A 16,132-nucleotide genomic window follows, 5' to 3' on the forward strand; every position below is an offset into this window, starting at 1 on the left:
GAGACATGTTTTAAAATGCTACTTCAGTGGGTGGCACAATGAGTGCTGCAGGCCCACTACTAGCATTTATTTAACAAGCTCTGGGCACACATAGTATAATTTGCTAGGAACGTACAAGGATACTTAATGCGCTAATTAAGTGTAAGCCAATTGTGCCATGTTTGAAGAAGAGAGACCTTTAACATTGTTTAGCAGTGGTAAAATGTGCAAAGTCCTAAAACCAACAAAAATGAATTCAGCAAAACAAGAGGAGTAAAGACAAAATATTTCAGGGAATACCACACAAAGGTTGTCAGGTCTACCACAAGTGCTCATGAATAGTCTGGTCCTCAAGGGAAATCAAAGAAACCAGACACATCCTCGCCTTGTAAGCAGAGCGCACATTATGTAAAAATTAGAGAAGAGAGAGGAATACAGCCCTCCCACCTGCAGTGTCAATGGTCAAAGCAAGGCACTGGACTAGTCTATCAGGCATAACGTTGTATATCACCCATATTAGTAGGAATGAGTTCTTACCTTTCTATGGGGTTGGTGTGTCTTGGATGACTGTGAAGTTTTGGGAAAGTGTAGTTAAGGAATATATGTAACAGGGTTGACAAGTTTGAGTTTTGATTAGTTTTCGAAGCACAGTTTTTAAGTGTCAGTCTCTCCATGTCCCAATAAACACTACATAGGTGGCATCAATATGTTTTTAATTCCAGGTGGTCAAGATGTAGTATAGCCTCTATTATTATCACTGACTTTGTTTCCCCTTGTTTTTTAACATCTATTTGTACACCATAGCAGTGAGCTAATAGGTGAGCTCTTGGACCGCCATCCCTGAGGAAATTGCCATAAAATCACTGGGCAAAACACTCAATAGTGGTCTGCTGTCCCTTGCAGTTCAATATCCCTGTAAAAAAGCCGTGCACATATTTATCAGGCAAACCGTTTTATGCAAACTACTAGTTTATAAGTCTCATCACAAATTACATCCCTGCATGTAAACGAGTCGATGTGCAATTTGTACTTCCCTGGATTGTGAATGGGAATGGTAAATCAGGCCCCTAGCTTTGTAGATTCGTCAGGCTTCTTTTGCCTTTTTGTATTTAAAGAAGTTAAGATCCCAGAAGGAACTTGAGAGACTGTTCTGAGTAATATGTGATAGGGAGGATTAAGGTGCTCAGATCTTCCAATGAACATGAGGTTTTCCTCAACCTCACTCCTATCCGGCTCACCCTTCTAGACATTCAATCTGTGAACTTGCCACCGACAGCGGAGACCTAGCACCTTGACCGATGCCCGATGGAGCTACCTTCATAGCTACAGTGGAGATAGGCTATGGACTTTCCACTCAGCCATCTCCTACCCAGCCGGACTTTGGGCAGACATTTTCCTTTGTCTCTCTGTTGTATCTCCCTCCTTGTTTTCCCTTTTACCCTTACCTTTCCTCGGGCCATTAACCTCGTCTTATATGCTATTTAAATGTTTTGAGCAACCAATGTAACGTGTAACTGATGTAACCTAGAGACCTAGCTATCTGACCGATGCCCAATGGAGCTACCTTGAGAGCTAAAGGGGAGACTGGCTGTGGATTCCCTCCTCGGCTGTCACCTACCCAGTCGGTCATTAAGCAGATTTTCCCTTCGTCTCTCCTACCGTCTACCTCTCCTCTCCCTTCTCACTCCTCCTTTCCCCCTATCTGCTCTATTTATCCCCCCTTCTCGCTCTTAATGCGTCACATACATTTATTTATACCCTCTTACCCTTCCAAGCTCCATTTATTTAGTCTTCTACTCTCTTGAAAACATTTTTCTACTAACTGATGTAACGTGTAACTGATGTAATTTTGTAATTTCTGTGGAACCTTATGTAAAGCGCTCTGAAACCTCCGGGTCTAGCCAGCACTAAATAAAACTCTCAAAATAAATAAAATAAAATAAAATAAAGACATATCAGTGAATCGTTACAGGTGTGCTATAGGAAAATGTGGACTGATATTTGCTTTTGATGGCTCGTCCACCTTTATTTAGCTGGGCACTGACATATTGGATCTTGCTGAACTGCTCAGCCACTACACACTTAATTGCTAAGTCTGGAGAAGACCTGACCATGAGCTCTTGTCTTCTATTCTCTCTAGTGATGGCACGCTTGAAGATGAAGACTTGGATGGGGTTCGTCATCGCCCTCAGCTTTTTGCAATCAGGTACTTTTTTTGTGACATTCCCTGTCAAAATGCCTGGCCTCCTTCCAAGATTACAAATGTGTGCTTTCCTTCTAACATTATTTTTGTATTGTTGATGCAGCGACATGGTGTCTCATAAGAGGAACTACAGCAACTGTAGAGCCAATCATCTTAAACAGGATCTCTTTACTAATTAATATACACAAGAGCATCTTTATAAAATCCTTTCGCCCCTGGAGGACATCCACATTCATGACTGCAAGACGTATTAGAAGAAATAGAATAATATATATGGACATTTCACTCATACAAAACCATTGAAATTCCTCCGTTATAGTTAATCTGCTAACTATAACTTGCGCGCCCGAAATGCATTGCTGATGATGTCACTTTTTACATCATTCATGACATGGTCAGTGGCATCACTGAAGACATCACTGATGACATCTCAAATGACATCACTGATGACATCACTGATTACATCATCCAGTGAATGTGGTTTAATTTGAAATTTAAATATGTATTATATAGACCAATCTGTATTGAAGATTGAGTAGATATATAACTGTCTGGATGGAAGATTTACTAGCTGTCTTACTGTCTGTTTAAGTGAGTAATTAAAAGTGTCTCACCTAATACATGGATTAGTAACTAAACTATGTGAATGTGTGTATCACTGTCTCTGTTGTTGTATAACACGCTGCATCAGTTTGTCACTAACTACATCATTGTGTATATTAGTAATTTATTAGTTAGGTGAGTATTTGTATTGGACACTGAGTTTGTGTATGTGGTTGGATGGGTTGTGTGTAATTCTATGCATAGATGTGTGAATGGTTGATTGACTAAGTGTATAGCTTTAAGAGTGCATGTGGAAACAGTTGTTTGGGTGACTGAGTGTATTTATTTGTGTGTTGGTGACCGAATATATGTTTTAATTGTACATCTTCTACAAAGTAAAACAATAAAAAGCATTGTATGTGAGACTTGGTGTATATAAATAAGTATATGTAAGAGTCAGTGATTGTGAGAGTAACTATATGAATGAGTGTATAATTGTAATGGGGATTTTTAACATATTAACTACGAGTTACTATGTGTTTGAATAAATGAGGTGTTGTGTGTATAATTGTGTAAGTGAGTAAATGTAAGTGTGATTAATTTTTTTCATGAGTGAGTAGGATGACTGCATAACCCAATAAGATAACTGCTGATGTGTCAATGTCTATATATATGTATAAGTGCATTTCATAGTGTTCTATTGATTAGTGACTGTATGTATAAGTGATTCTGTTGTTGAATGGGTAGTTGTATGTGTAAACTTAGGAATCAGTGAGTGGGTATGTAGTAACTGGTATTGGTGTGTCAATGGTTTCAAATATGGTACTCTGTATTTTACAGTGAGTGATAAAAGGTTATTCAAGTGTATGACGAGGTGTATCAGATTGTCACGTGGATGATGTCATCAGTGATGTCATTTGAGATGTCATCAATGATGTCATCAGTGATGTCACTGACCATGTCTTGAATGATGTAATATGTGACAACCTCAGCAGTGCATTGCGGGAGCGCGAGTTATAATTAGTGGAACTAACTATAATGGAGGAATTTCAATGGTTTTGTATGAGTGAAATGTCCAGCTAACTATAACACCCCTGAAACTTATGGTTTTTCTGTGAATTTCTAAGTTTTTTTAATGATAATTCCTAACTATAACCTGCTTGAAACCTATGGTTTTTTTGTGAATTTCAAGGTTTTTCAAATGATAATTCCTAACTATAACCTGTCTGAAACCTATGTTTTTTTAGTGAATTTCAAAGGTTTTTTAAATGACAATTCCTAAGTATAATGTTGACCACTTCCCCATATTTTCAACAAGAAACCAAATATGCAATGATACCTAAAAAACAAGCAATAGTTTCACTTACCACTAACAAATTAACATCAACATTTTACTAGTGTAAGGACGTCGACTATGTACTGCGTGAATTACATCCAACTCATACCCATATTTAAAGAGCAATAAGTGATAGAGGTACTATTTTTACACTTCCGACACCCAACAAAATCACAAAACCCAGCATCACCACCACTACAACCACCCCTCCTCATCCCTCTCCCTCTATTACCTCAGATGCAGCGCAAAACAGGACAATGGACCTTCCCAAGATAATATATCCTCTCAACAGCACACTAGCTCAATGTTCAGAAATGTGGTAACCAACTATGTATAAGTGAAGGAACTCGCACATCAACAATAATTTACACAATGCCAAGACTACCGGTGAAATGCTATACACAACTCACTATAGAAACTAAAAACTTTTCCATGTGTAGATATACCATTGATACGTGCGTATTGCATAGTGGCCGCAACCATATTATCTCAGACTCTGAGGAATATCTCGGTCATGTTTCTGTGTTGTCTCCCCCCCTTGAAGCAGAAGAGGAGTGGGCTGATCCAACGCATGTAACTACAGCGTAAGGGTATAAATAATTAGCCTACGCCTTGGGCGTCGTTCACTTCTGCAAAGAGAAAAGACTCTACCACAGCTAAGGTCCTCACCCTGCCACGTGGCTGCCCCCATGACCACGTGCCTCTTCGATACAGGCCGATTGCGAACTCAGGGCAACAGCACCGCATACTTAGGTCTGTATCGACTACTGCCTTCGATCTACACTGCGGACAGCAGGGTTCACAACTTGAATTCAACTTTGCATCTACACTACGGACAGTAGGGAATTCACCCTGATGTATTTAATGCAGAGACAATTATACTGTGTGTGCTCAGTTTTTGTTAAAATAAGAGACAAAAATCATTCATCCATATCTGAGCTCAGTACTGCCTTCGATCTACAGTGCGGACAGCTGGGTTCACAACTTCAATTCTTCTTTGAAACTATACTATGGACAGCATGAAATTTAGCCTTGATTTATTTAAGGTAGAGATAATTGTACTTTATGTCCTAAGATTTTGTTAAAGGATATGACAAAAAGAATTTCTTGATGTTTGTGATGACTACTGCTTTCAATCTACATTGTGAGGGCTCACGATTCAGGTGGAATGGGAATTTTACATGACGCATTCCAGTAGGCAAGATACATTGTACCAGTGCGACCCGCCCGAACCACGAAACATCGCAGGTTGCGCACACGCTGAGTTCTTCAGGTAGCACTAACTCACTGCATCACAAGTCATCTCCCTGTGGCCTTATTAAGACAGAATTCACTAGGCAAAAAACATTGCTCCTAGTTCGGCTGGCCCACACCACGTATCATCGCTGGCTGCGTAGATGCTGAGAGCCACACCTACCACTAACTCTATACAGTTCAAGTCAATGCCACATGGCTGTTGGCCCTTCCTGACGACTGTCTCTGGTCTATACTACGAACAGTAGGGCTCACAATTCAAGATTAGTACTGATGCAAATTGGGTAAGAGGCTATATTTGGTTAAGGAAACCAAATGCTCCCAATCTGCAACATCGCCACCAAACATACGTCCCCATTTTGAGAAAGTTAGAATGCACTGCGTGAAGTGCAATCATTTAATTTGTTATGGGGAGCAATCAGTAGAACTAGTTTGCAGAACAATTGATAACCATCGATGGTAGTTTTTTTTCTTCCCTCAAAGTACATGCAATCCAGTATACAACATTCAATGCTTTGAGTGCAACCTGTTAAGACCACGCATCATCGCAGGGTGAGCACACGCTTAACACCAGATGTACCACTAACTCAGTACACCATAAATAATTGCCCCGAGGCTTTATTAAGGGAAAATTCAGTAGTCAAAAGACATTACCCCCAGTTGGGCGTGTCCGGACCACGCGTCATCGCAGGTTACGTACACGCTCAGTCCCAAAGGTACTATTAACTCAGTGCAAAATAATACTGAAGAGTACTCCCAAATATAATTTTAGGTCTAGAGGAGGGAGAGAAAACCAACAATAAAGTACAAATACCTCTATTCTGACCTGTATGATTCTATACAGTGAGTAAATCACAAGATATTATGCAGTGGACGCTAAATGTAGGAAAAAGTTTTTTTTTTATTTGGTCATAATCATCTTTACTTTTCCATTTTACTTTTTTGTTTTTTTCATATTTGATACATATATTCTTGTGTAAACAAATTTAATCATCATTTCTTGAAGAACCCCATGTTATAAGTATAAGAACATCTATCTCATTCCATCATGCACACTTGCAGTGTGCATGATGGAATGAGAGAGATGTTCTTATACTTGCAGTGTGCATGATGGAATGAGAGAGATGTTCTTATACTTATAACATGGGGTTCTTCAAGAAATGATGATTAAATTTGTTTACACAAGAATATATGTATAAAATATGAAAAAACAAAAAAGTAAAATGGAAAAGTAAAGATGATTATGACCAAATAAAATAAAAAACTTTTTCCTACATTTAGCGTCCACTGCATAATATCTTGTGATTTACTCCCTGTATAGAATCATACAGGTCAGAATAGAGGTATTTGTACTTTACTATTAACTCAGTGCACCATAAATCATCACCACATGGTCATATTCATGCAGAATTCAACTGACTCTTCATTCATTATTTGCAGAGTGCAGTACCAAACTAAATAAAACGTCTATCAAATCCTATACAATATCCCTTTAGTAGCCTTCCTTCAAAAACTTCTTTTATAACAGTTCTAGGTTTAGTTGAAAAACAAAATTCACGTTGCAAGTGCAAAGGCACACTCAATGGCAATCTACACTGCGGACAGCCCAGGTCACAACTTGAACTATAATGTCCCTGAAAGATACACTTTTCGTCAATGTATTCCATGCATGTTTCATCTTTTATTTCAATCGTGATTACAGATTATGCAGTCCAGTAGGAAACACGCTGACTACCAGACGTACCACTAACTCAGTGCACCATAATTAATCGCCACATGGCCTTATTAAGGCAAAATTCAGTAGCCAAAAGACATTCTTAGCAGTGCAGTCTGCCTGAACAAACACATCATCGCAGGTTCCACACAAACCAACCCTACCTTAGTGCACCACAACTCATGAACCCTTTATGATAGAATTTTCTGTGTATTATTTCACATGTAGTGCTCCTACCTTTGTACAGCAGAAGTCATAAACCATTTACCATTGAATATCTATTTATGATATCATGATTACTATTCTACTTGTTACCAACAGCACAGTAATAAAATTGAGTCGAGCACAGGTGCCCATACACACTTCAACTATCCATTTGTGTCTGTGTATTTATTATGTTTGTAAAATGCTGCTCCTATGCCCTATCACATTATATTGTGATATAAATAGCGTATACAACCATCTTACCTCTGACAGTAAGTGTGGGCTATTCCTTTTTTTTCTTTTTAGCATATTTATATAGTGCAAAGTCAACCCAAAACTATATCAACAATTTACATGAGCACCGTATTACAGTACATTTTCAGGCACATGTTAATTACGCCATTACTCTACAATAACAGGATGTGGACGTAACTTCAAGCCTCGAACACTGATTTCCAGCACCAAGTTCAACAGTATATCTGAATGACCACATACGTATATATATGATCTGCCTTTCATTTGCCAAAAACTGCAACTTAAACCTTTCACAGCCCTGTATTACTACAGCTATAACACTCCACTGAATGTACAACAAACATTCATTATTGCAGAAATGTGTAATGTCCACCATCTTTTATGTATGCACCTATGAATGAATATAGAGTCAGTGATACCCCGTACCTTCCATGTTGGCCATGTTGTGCAACTTTATAGATATAATGACACATTTGCGTTTAAGACCCGGGTGACGTCAGCTCTACAAGACGGACACCCGAATCACTTGATTTCTCAATTAGCTCATGACGGAACCACGCCCATAGCTCTGGAATCATGGTTCAGAGCCTCGCGCTGCACTGACATATTTTAGGCCAGCCCACTCCGCTTATGCTTCCAAGAAAAAACTAAAACGCAACATTGCCCAGATTTCCATTGTACTGATTTCTTAGTTCCAGGTCTAGTTGTCAGAACGGCACACACACACTCCCTCATGCCTGGTATACACCCACACCATACCAATAAAAAAGACGGGGCGCACATGCTCTAAGCCATTTTACAGTTGCTCCCATCGCAAGCGCTGTGATGGCCCATCCTAGTGGTTCGGACGCCTCATGTAGGCCCAAACCACCGACCAATCCCTTCCCTTGCACAGATTTTCAAAAACATTTCATTGGCTGTTCTGTGCTTAACTGTAGCTTCCTGAGCCTAATGTTGATTGGCTTGTTTTTTATATGCGACCTTATGATACCCTCACCATGTACAAAGCCACTTTGTAATGTACTTTATTTTACAATGCGTTTCAAAAAACAAGTTGTGGTAGGGTATTTTTAACTTATACTGTCTACTCCGCTTACGAGTTTGTTGACTGTGAAGGTATTTAGAAATATTTTTCTAATTTCTATTCTATCATAATTGGGCCACGTTTTCTCCTTTAGCGTGGAGTACTGTGTCCTTTCATTAAATGTATAATTCTTCAAACCATCCTTGAAAGAAAAATGCACAAGTTTTTGAAATATTTTTATTGAGTCTTTTTAAATCATCACATGGGTGAGTTACAAAATCTTTTTTACATTTTTCATTCATTAGTATTACGTGTTGGACCACATTTTTTTAATGTTATCATAAGCACTCATTCCTTATGTTTACATTATATAAGTGTTGCCCCGTCATCTTTATTTAAATGATTGGTCTTTTTTTACTTTCAGATAAAGTAGAATAGAAGTGCTACGACAAACACTCCCTCACTACTTCATCTTTCCTTTTTTATGTACATTTCATTTCATCATTGTATTTAACAATCATATTTAAAACATAAAGGCATTAATAATTAACATTTGAAGGCACAATCATATTATTTTGTTCATAAAAAGTGCTTACGAAGATAATCCTCCTGTTCTTTACAAGTGAAAATTGGTTAAAGCACTACTCAATATAAATACTTTTAACCCATTTTCACTCTAGAAGATAAAGAGTATTCTCCTTTATTCTAAAGTATTTCCTTTCTGCGTTGATAGTGTATTCATAGTACATTTTTCAATCATTATAATATATATTTGCATTCTTGAAAAAAATATTATTTATTATTCTTTCAAATCCTCTGTTGAAAGTCATCCAACTCCACTTTAAGGATCATAAAGTTGAATGTAAATTAAATTATACATTGACAATATGTTACCTCTGTGGAAATGAAAGATAAACTCAAAATGATACCATCGCTCCGAATCATTACCTTGCACGAAGTAATGCCCTAATTCACCTATATTTCTTGTAATGGTTCTTTCGCCAACTTTTTATTATATTCCATTTAAACTTAAACATACTACATTCTATAATCATTTAAATATTTTGGCTTTCTTTTTAAAAATATCTATTTCACATAATTTACCTCTCTTCGATATTCTTTCCTTAATTCATCCAACTCCTCTGGAGGGGACATAATGTGTTATGTATTTTTAAATATACATTAACAATATGTTCCCTCTGAAGAAATGAAAGATATTCTCAAGATGCTTCTGCAGCCCCGTATCATTACCTTCCTCGTAGTTTTGTTACCCGTATTGATTCTCTGAAACAAAACTAATCATCCCACAGGTGTGGTTTATATACTTTTTGGTTAGTTAACACTCTATGGGATCAATTTGTTGCTCCTACCTCTTTTAACTCACGTTTTTCAGTTGACAGGTGCTCTCATTTCCACTGTTTTAGTACTACACGTGTTTATGTAAACGTGCCTCTTTCCATAATTTTTAACATTCGAATAATTTCCAAAATGCTTTATTTAAACTTTTTCTTATAAAAGCATTTCTATAGGCTACTCTCTTTTTTTAATGCGAGTATTTACATTCATTCCCCTTTTTTTCCGACTTATTATTCTATTAACTGCCTTTTTTTAAAACTTTTTTTTAATACTCTTCACCACCCTAAACCCCTATTTTCACTGCATCCCGTGCCAGAGATACTCTCTTTTAATATTCAAGTATTCTAATTCATACCTGAGTATTAATTTATTTAATTCCATTAATCAGTGTTTTCATACATTTCTGTAACTAATATTTATAATCTTCATTTATAGTTCCTGCCTACATTTTACTACACTACCCCCACCCAAAACCCCTATTTTCACTGCATCCCGTGGCAGAGACACTCTCTTTTATTCTCTGACTATTTTAATTCATACCCTAATATTAATTTGTATAATTAAATTAATCCATGTTTTCTGACATTTATTTATCTAATATTTATAATCTTTCTTTATAGTTCTTGTCTTGATTTTAATACACTATCCCACCCAAACCCCTATTTTCCCTGCATCACGTGCAAGTGATACTCTCATATAATTATCGAGTATTTTAATTTATACCGAGTATTGTTTTAACTAATTCCACTAATACGTTAATAAACTAAATTCTATATTATAAAATAATAACCATGTATTCTTTTTTAAAGCAAGTACTTCTTTTCCTTTTTAAAAGAAATAAAAAGTCGCGTTGTAATGGCATGCGTTGTAATAACATGCGTTCTAATGGAATATACAATGTAAAAGTATCATTGTAATAGCATTGCGATGCGTGGTCCGGACAGACCGCACTGGGGGTAATCTTTTTTGACTACTGAATTTTCCCTTAATAAATAAAATCCAAACCAGTTTTCTTTTCCACATGCATGTTAGCAGCTCCCCATGTGGAAAAGCAGTGCTGGACGAAGGGGAGCCGGTGAGACCATAGGAGCATTTTGGCTCCCCCCACGGTCCCCAACTTTTTTTTATAAGACTCGGGGGATGGGGTCCCTGGGGATATTAGAAATTACTGATAGGGGCTTATTTTTTACGGTAAAATTAGAAGTCGCGCACCCAGCGCGGCGCTCAGTGCGGCCCCCTGGTGTGCATGCACTGGATGCATGACTCATAATCTGTAAGGTGCATGACTGCAGCGCCTTTTGTGCACAACTTCTACGCGTTTGGGAGCCGGCGTTGCTTTTCCACATGGGGAGCTACTAACATGCAGCTCCCCATGTGGAAAAGCAATCTGGTTTCAATTAATTTTGAAAGAGAGAACAGATTTCCTTGCTATTGGAGGATGGGATGGACACCCCGGAACACTGCAGGAGCCTGCCCTCCCACAATACATAAAGCCCCGGGGAGTGGTGGTCCCCGGGGCTTTGGAGACCTTGCAGACCCTCAACCATTTTTTTTGTACCCCGAGGGGAGACGGTGCCCTCGAGTGCTCCAGGAGGGGGGCCATGCAGTCCCCATCCCACAATACATAAAGCCCCGGAGGGTGGTGGTCCCCGGGGCTTTGGGGACCTTGGACCCCTCCCCCCACCATTTTTTTTTGTAGCCCCGGGAGTTGACGATCCCCGTGGGTGGGCGGTCCCTCTGGGTCCCCCATAACATTTAATATTTTTGCCCCTGGTATTTAACCCCCCCCGGGGGCTAATTATAAAAAAAAGCTCCATTTTATTTCGTTTGTTATTTTTACGGCAGAGTCCGCGCACCCGCACATCCCGGGTCTTTTTTAAAAAAAAATTAAATACAAGTTTGTGGGCCCTGGGGTCCTTCTGGGATCCCCTAAGCAGGTCGAGAGGGTACCCTGCCCCCTTTCTATGTTTTGCACACATATTTCACTGACTTTATCAGCCTCGCTTCTACCCGGGCACAAAATGGCTGCCAACAGTTCCTGGTTTCGAATGTTGACAACCACTTGACAGCCAATTAGCATTCAGCACGTGATCGTAAGGGTGCGCTTATGTTGCATTCAGGATGCGCGGATCCACGGTGGCCATAGATATATAAATGCTTTTAACTGTAATTTTCTCAGTAACTACTGAACAGATTGACACCATTTAGGCAAAAGGCACGAGTCTGAACTGAGGACTACCTCTTTGCAAAATTTAGCATAATTTCGTTGGGCAGTTTGGAGTTTGGGCTGTAGCTGTGGATAAAGGTCCTATGATAAATTGCATTGGGAAAACGCGTTTTGGGACCCCCCTTTTTTCTCGACCCCCGCTTGGTGAATCACCGTGAAACTTTCAGGATAGAAACGGACCGGAGCTGACCATAAGTTTTGAAAATTTCGCGAAGATTCGTTGACCGGCGCCAAAGTTATTCCAAATAGAATGTTGCGGATTTCCTATGGAAAATAGGTCCTAACTAAAACTACCAGTAGGTCATATATATATATATATATATATATATATATATATATATATATATATATATATACTAGCTTACCCGTCGTGTGTTGCTGCGATCTCAGAAGAAAGGAAATTCTTATTCATTTTAATGTGGAAAACATTTCAAAGTGTCGTTTTAATTCTATTTGTTTATTCGAGTGCTTGTGGATACACGATTTTTGTTTTTCCGTCTGGTGCGTACATCAGTATTCGAAAGATTATGAGGGCCCTGGGGGGCCTATATTTAAAAAATGTATGCCAGAAACATTCACGGGAGTGTACTCAACAACTTCCCAAAGTTTCCTGGCGATCGGATGAATGCTGTTTTAATTTTATTTATTTATTCGAGTGCTTGTGGATACACGATTTTTTGTTTTTCCATCTTGTGCGTACATCAGTATTCGAAAGATTATGAGGGCCCTGAGGGGCCGATGTTTAAAAAAATGTTATGCCAGAAACCTTCGCGGGAGTGTACTCAACAACTTCCCAAAGTTTCATGGCGATCGGATGAATGGTGTTTTATTTCTATTTATTTATTCGAGTGCTTGTGGATACACGATTTGTTGTTTTTCTGTCTGGTGCGTACATCAGTATTCGAAAGATTATGAGGGCCCTTAGGGGCTGATATTTAAAAAAATGTTATGCCAGAAACCTTCACGGGAGTGTACTCAACGACTTCCCAAGTGTTTCATGGCGATCAGATGAATGGTGAGTAATGCATAAAGGACAAACAGACAGACAGACAGACAGACAGACATACATTCGTTTTTATATATATAGATATATCTATCACACACATACACTTGTTAATGCAGGTACTATCCCTATGTTTATGCAGCTGACCTGTTAATTTATTTTTGAGCTGTTTAGCTCTTTATTTCATATTCAGCATTTTAACTGAATTTGAAAAAGTGTTCAATTACTAATGATCTAAATTAAAAAATTATATTACGTTTTTAAATTCCTACAATCCCTTTTAACATGAATTGTTCAAATCAGATTCTATATTTAGGGATGTATATTTCAAGTAATTTAGAAGATGCTTCGAGACTGCATGTGATATTGATATGGCAAGAACAAGTATCCAGCGCAATGTATTTTAATCAAGATTGTGTTTTTTCTATCACCAGTATCCAAATAAATTAACATTAGGCTTTAATAGAAGAGCATATCTATTTCAACATATTCCCATCTACAATAAATACGTTTTTCAAATCAAATGCTTTCAGATGGCACAGGACAATTTATTTCAGGGATTGATTAAAATAAGATTGACTAGGACAGCTGTCAGAAAATTCTACAGTGATGCCAGCTTGCATCACATTATAATCAGTTGTCATTGTATTAATGATTTGATTACATTTTGTGCCAGTTTTCCCTTCAAAATTTGTTTTGTGCTTTCTCTTGAATTTTATTTTGCTTGTTTACTTTGTTTTGTCTTACTGAACTATTTCTATAATTCACAATGCTTTCTTTATGTTTTGGTATATTGTTGTACAATGTAACTATAAAGCATTGGTAGCCAACATTTAAGGTGATGAATTGCAACTCCAAATTTTTCCTGAGAGTAAATATTACAATGCCTTTAAGGGGAGTTCAACCTTATATCTCATAACAGATCTCTGCAACAAGTATATATCTGGAAAAGAACAGAAATTCTTTTTAGAAGCATCATTTCCACTGAAACTCAACTAGTGTTAAATCAGCTGGATAATACATATGTGTAATAAGAAATTGTCTTTCTTGCTCTTGTGTCCTCACAGGCTACTGTCAATGCCCAGGTTGTGCATCGGATGAGATCTGCAATAATGCCACATCCACCTGTGATTGTGACCTGTCTCTATATACACGCTCCGGTAATGTATGCAGAGGGTTTGGGTAACAAACTCTTTGAGATAGGAGCCATATATCTAAGTCTGTGTGTTCGAACATTGTGTGCATACACAGAAACTGTAGAACACAGTATTCACAGAGGGGTGTATCAGCTGAACACAGACACATTACAGGCTATGACACAAAGCCCATAGGAGTGGGATGAACATACAAAGAGGGTGAGAACCCGAAATGGTGATATTAGCATTGCTCTAATTTGAATAGGATATGGTAGAAGTCTAAATATATCAGTACAGAATTTATGAATGCTAGTGGGAGTGCTATAAGCACTTTTTAGGTACAGAAGGGGTTAAGGTCCCTGGTGTGGTGTAAATTATGCTGAGGTATATTAGGGGTAAGGTAGATAGGATGGAATGTGTGATGCACAGGTATGGAATGGTGAAGATCCTTAGGGTGATATCAGTGATGCACATCTAAGGAAATATGAAGATCCATAGTATAACATCAATGATGCTCAGATGCCGAAAGATAAAGAATCATTGGTGTTTTCACTTATAATCAGGCGTGGAAGGGGTGAAGATGACATAGGGAAACGTCACTGAAACTTGGGTACAGAAGTTATAATACTAAGGTAAGATAAAGCATAAGGCCCAATGTGGTAATATTGTTTCAATGCAAGATAGATGGTTTGGTGATCTCCCATAGCTTATGAATTTGGTCTTCATAACTGACAAAAGGAGAAACCAATTGTGAAATAATTAATACTAACTCAACTTCATGACTTTATGCGCATTGTCTGATGGTATTCAAAAAGAAAGTTCGTACAAGATGAAAAATGCCAGTAGTAAAACAAGAAATGCAAAAGAGTTGAATATTTCAGTCCTATCGACAGATCATTTGTTATATCATCTATGTTCATAACTAATAATGCCACCTTGGAGATGAGGGGTATGAGCGTTGATTCAGTTTGTGAAGGCATGGTGGCTAAAAAGTAAAAGGGGTGATAGCAGAAATAAGTTCAGGGATCTTAATAACCCCAGGCCTACCATATACCATATGTAGCCCTGTATCAATCTGTAACCTAGACATTCACCAAAATTCAACAAACAGTTAATAGTATAAAGGCTATGTTACCTTCTATGACTCAAAGAAGCCTCCTCAAAGGCTGACATAAATTAGAAACATTGTACTTAAGGTGGGTATTTGTGGCATCTCCCAATGGAGGGTAGTAGTATTGTTGATAGGAGTTGTTTAGGGTAATTAGATTGTGAGGAGTCTGTATCACAAGTGCAGACTCACCTTACATTGGTAAGCAGGAGTAGGTAGAGAGACAGCAGTAGGTATATTTGCTCACTGTTTATGTTATTGACTACTTTTTGATTGGTAGACAGTTAATGCTGCCACTCCTCTTGCTGGTGGAGATGTTTCTTTACATAATTAGAAATACTGTGCTTAAACTGTTTGCTGACCTGCTGTATATGAATAAGAGAGAAAACAGTCAGCTGTAAAATGTATTTCCCGTCTTCTCACTGTAGCCTGGCCATTGAGCTTGTCTTGGTGATTGCAAAATGTCTTGTCAGCACATGCCTCTGCTCTGTCCTGCCTCTGCACATGTATCAGTACTTTTTGTCTTTTGAGCATGCCTTATTTTAATGATTGATATATTTCTCTTCACATGCTCTGAAGCTGTATCTGAGCATGCGCTTGTGGAATAGCCACATTTTACCAATTGTCTCACATGTTGAAGATAATTGAACATTTATTATTGAATTTTAAACAGTACTTACTACAATCTCGAAGACCCTAAACAAATGAATACACTGAAATTTATATGCACAACAGACCATTCAGATAAACCTAATTTCCAGACTTATTTTTCAGGATAGTTTGTTCTATC

General features: G+C 38.1%; 1 protein-coding gene across 2 annotated transcripts in view; it reads left to right on the forward strand.

Moving 5' to 3' along the window:
* Positions 1–16,132, forward strand: part of LOC144825144 (pancreatic secretory granule membrane major glycoprotein GP2-like) — a 218,887-nt gene that overhangs the window by 76,682 nt on the left and 126,073 nt on the right. For both annotated transcript variants that reach the window (XM_078684012.1, XM_078684013.1), the window contains exons 2-3: positions 2,120–2,185; positions 14,166–14,258. In XM_078684012.1, coding sequence (XP_078540138.1) covers positions 2,120–2,185; positions 14,166–14,258 — 159 coding nt within the window. The remainder of the gene's footprint in view (positions 1–2,119; positions 2,186–14,165; positions 14,259–16,132) is intronic.

Source organism: Lissotriton helveticus, chromosome 3_1 (assembly GCF_964261635.1).
Source record: "Lissotriton helveticus chromosome 3_1, aLisHel1.1, whole genome shotgun sequence".
In the NCBI taxonomy this organism is placed as follows: Eukaryota; Metazoa; Chordata; class Amphibia; order Caudata; family Salamandridae; genus Lissotriton; species Lissotriton helveticus.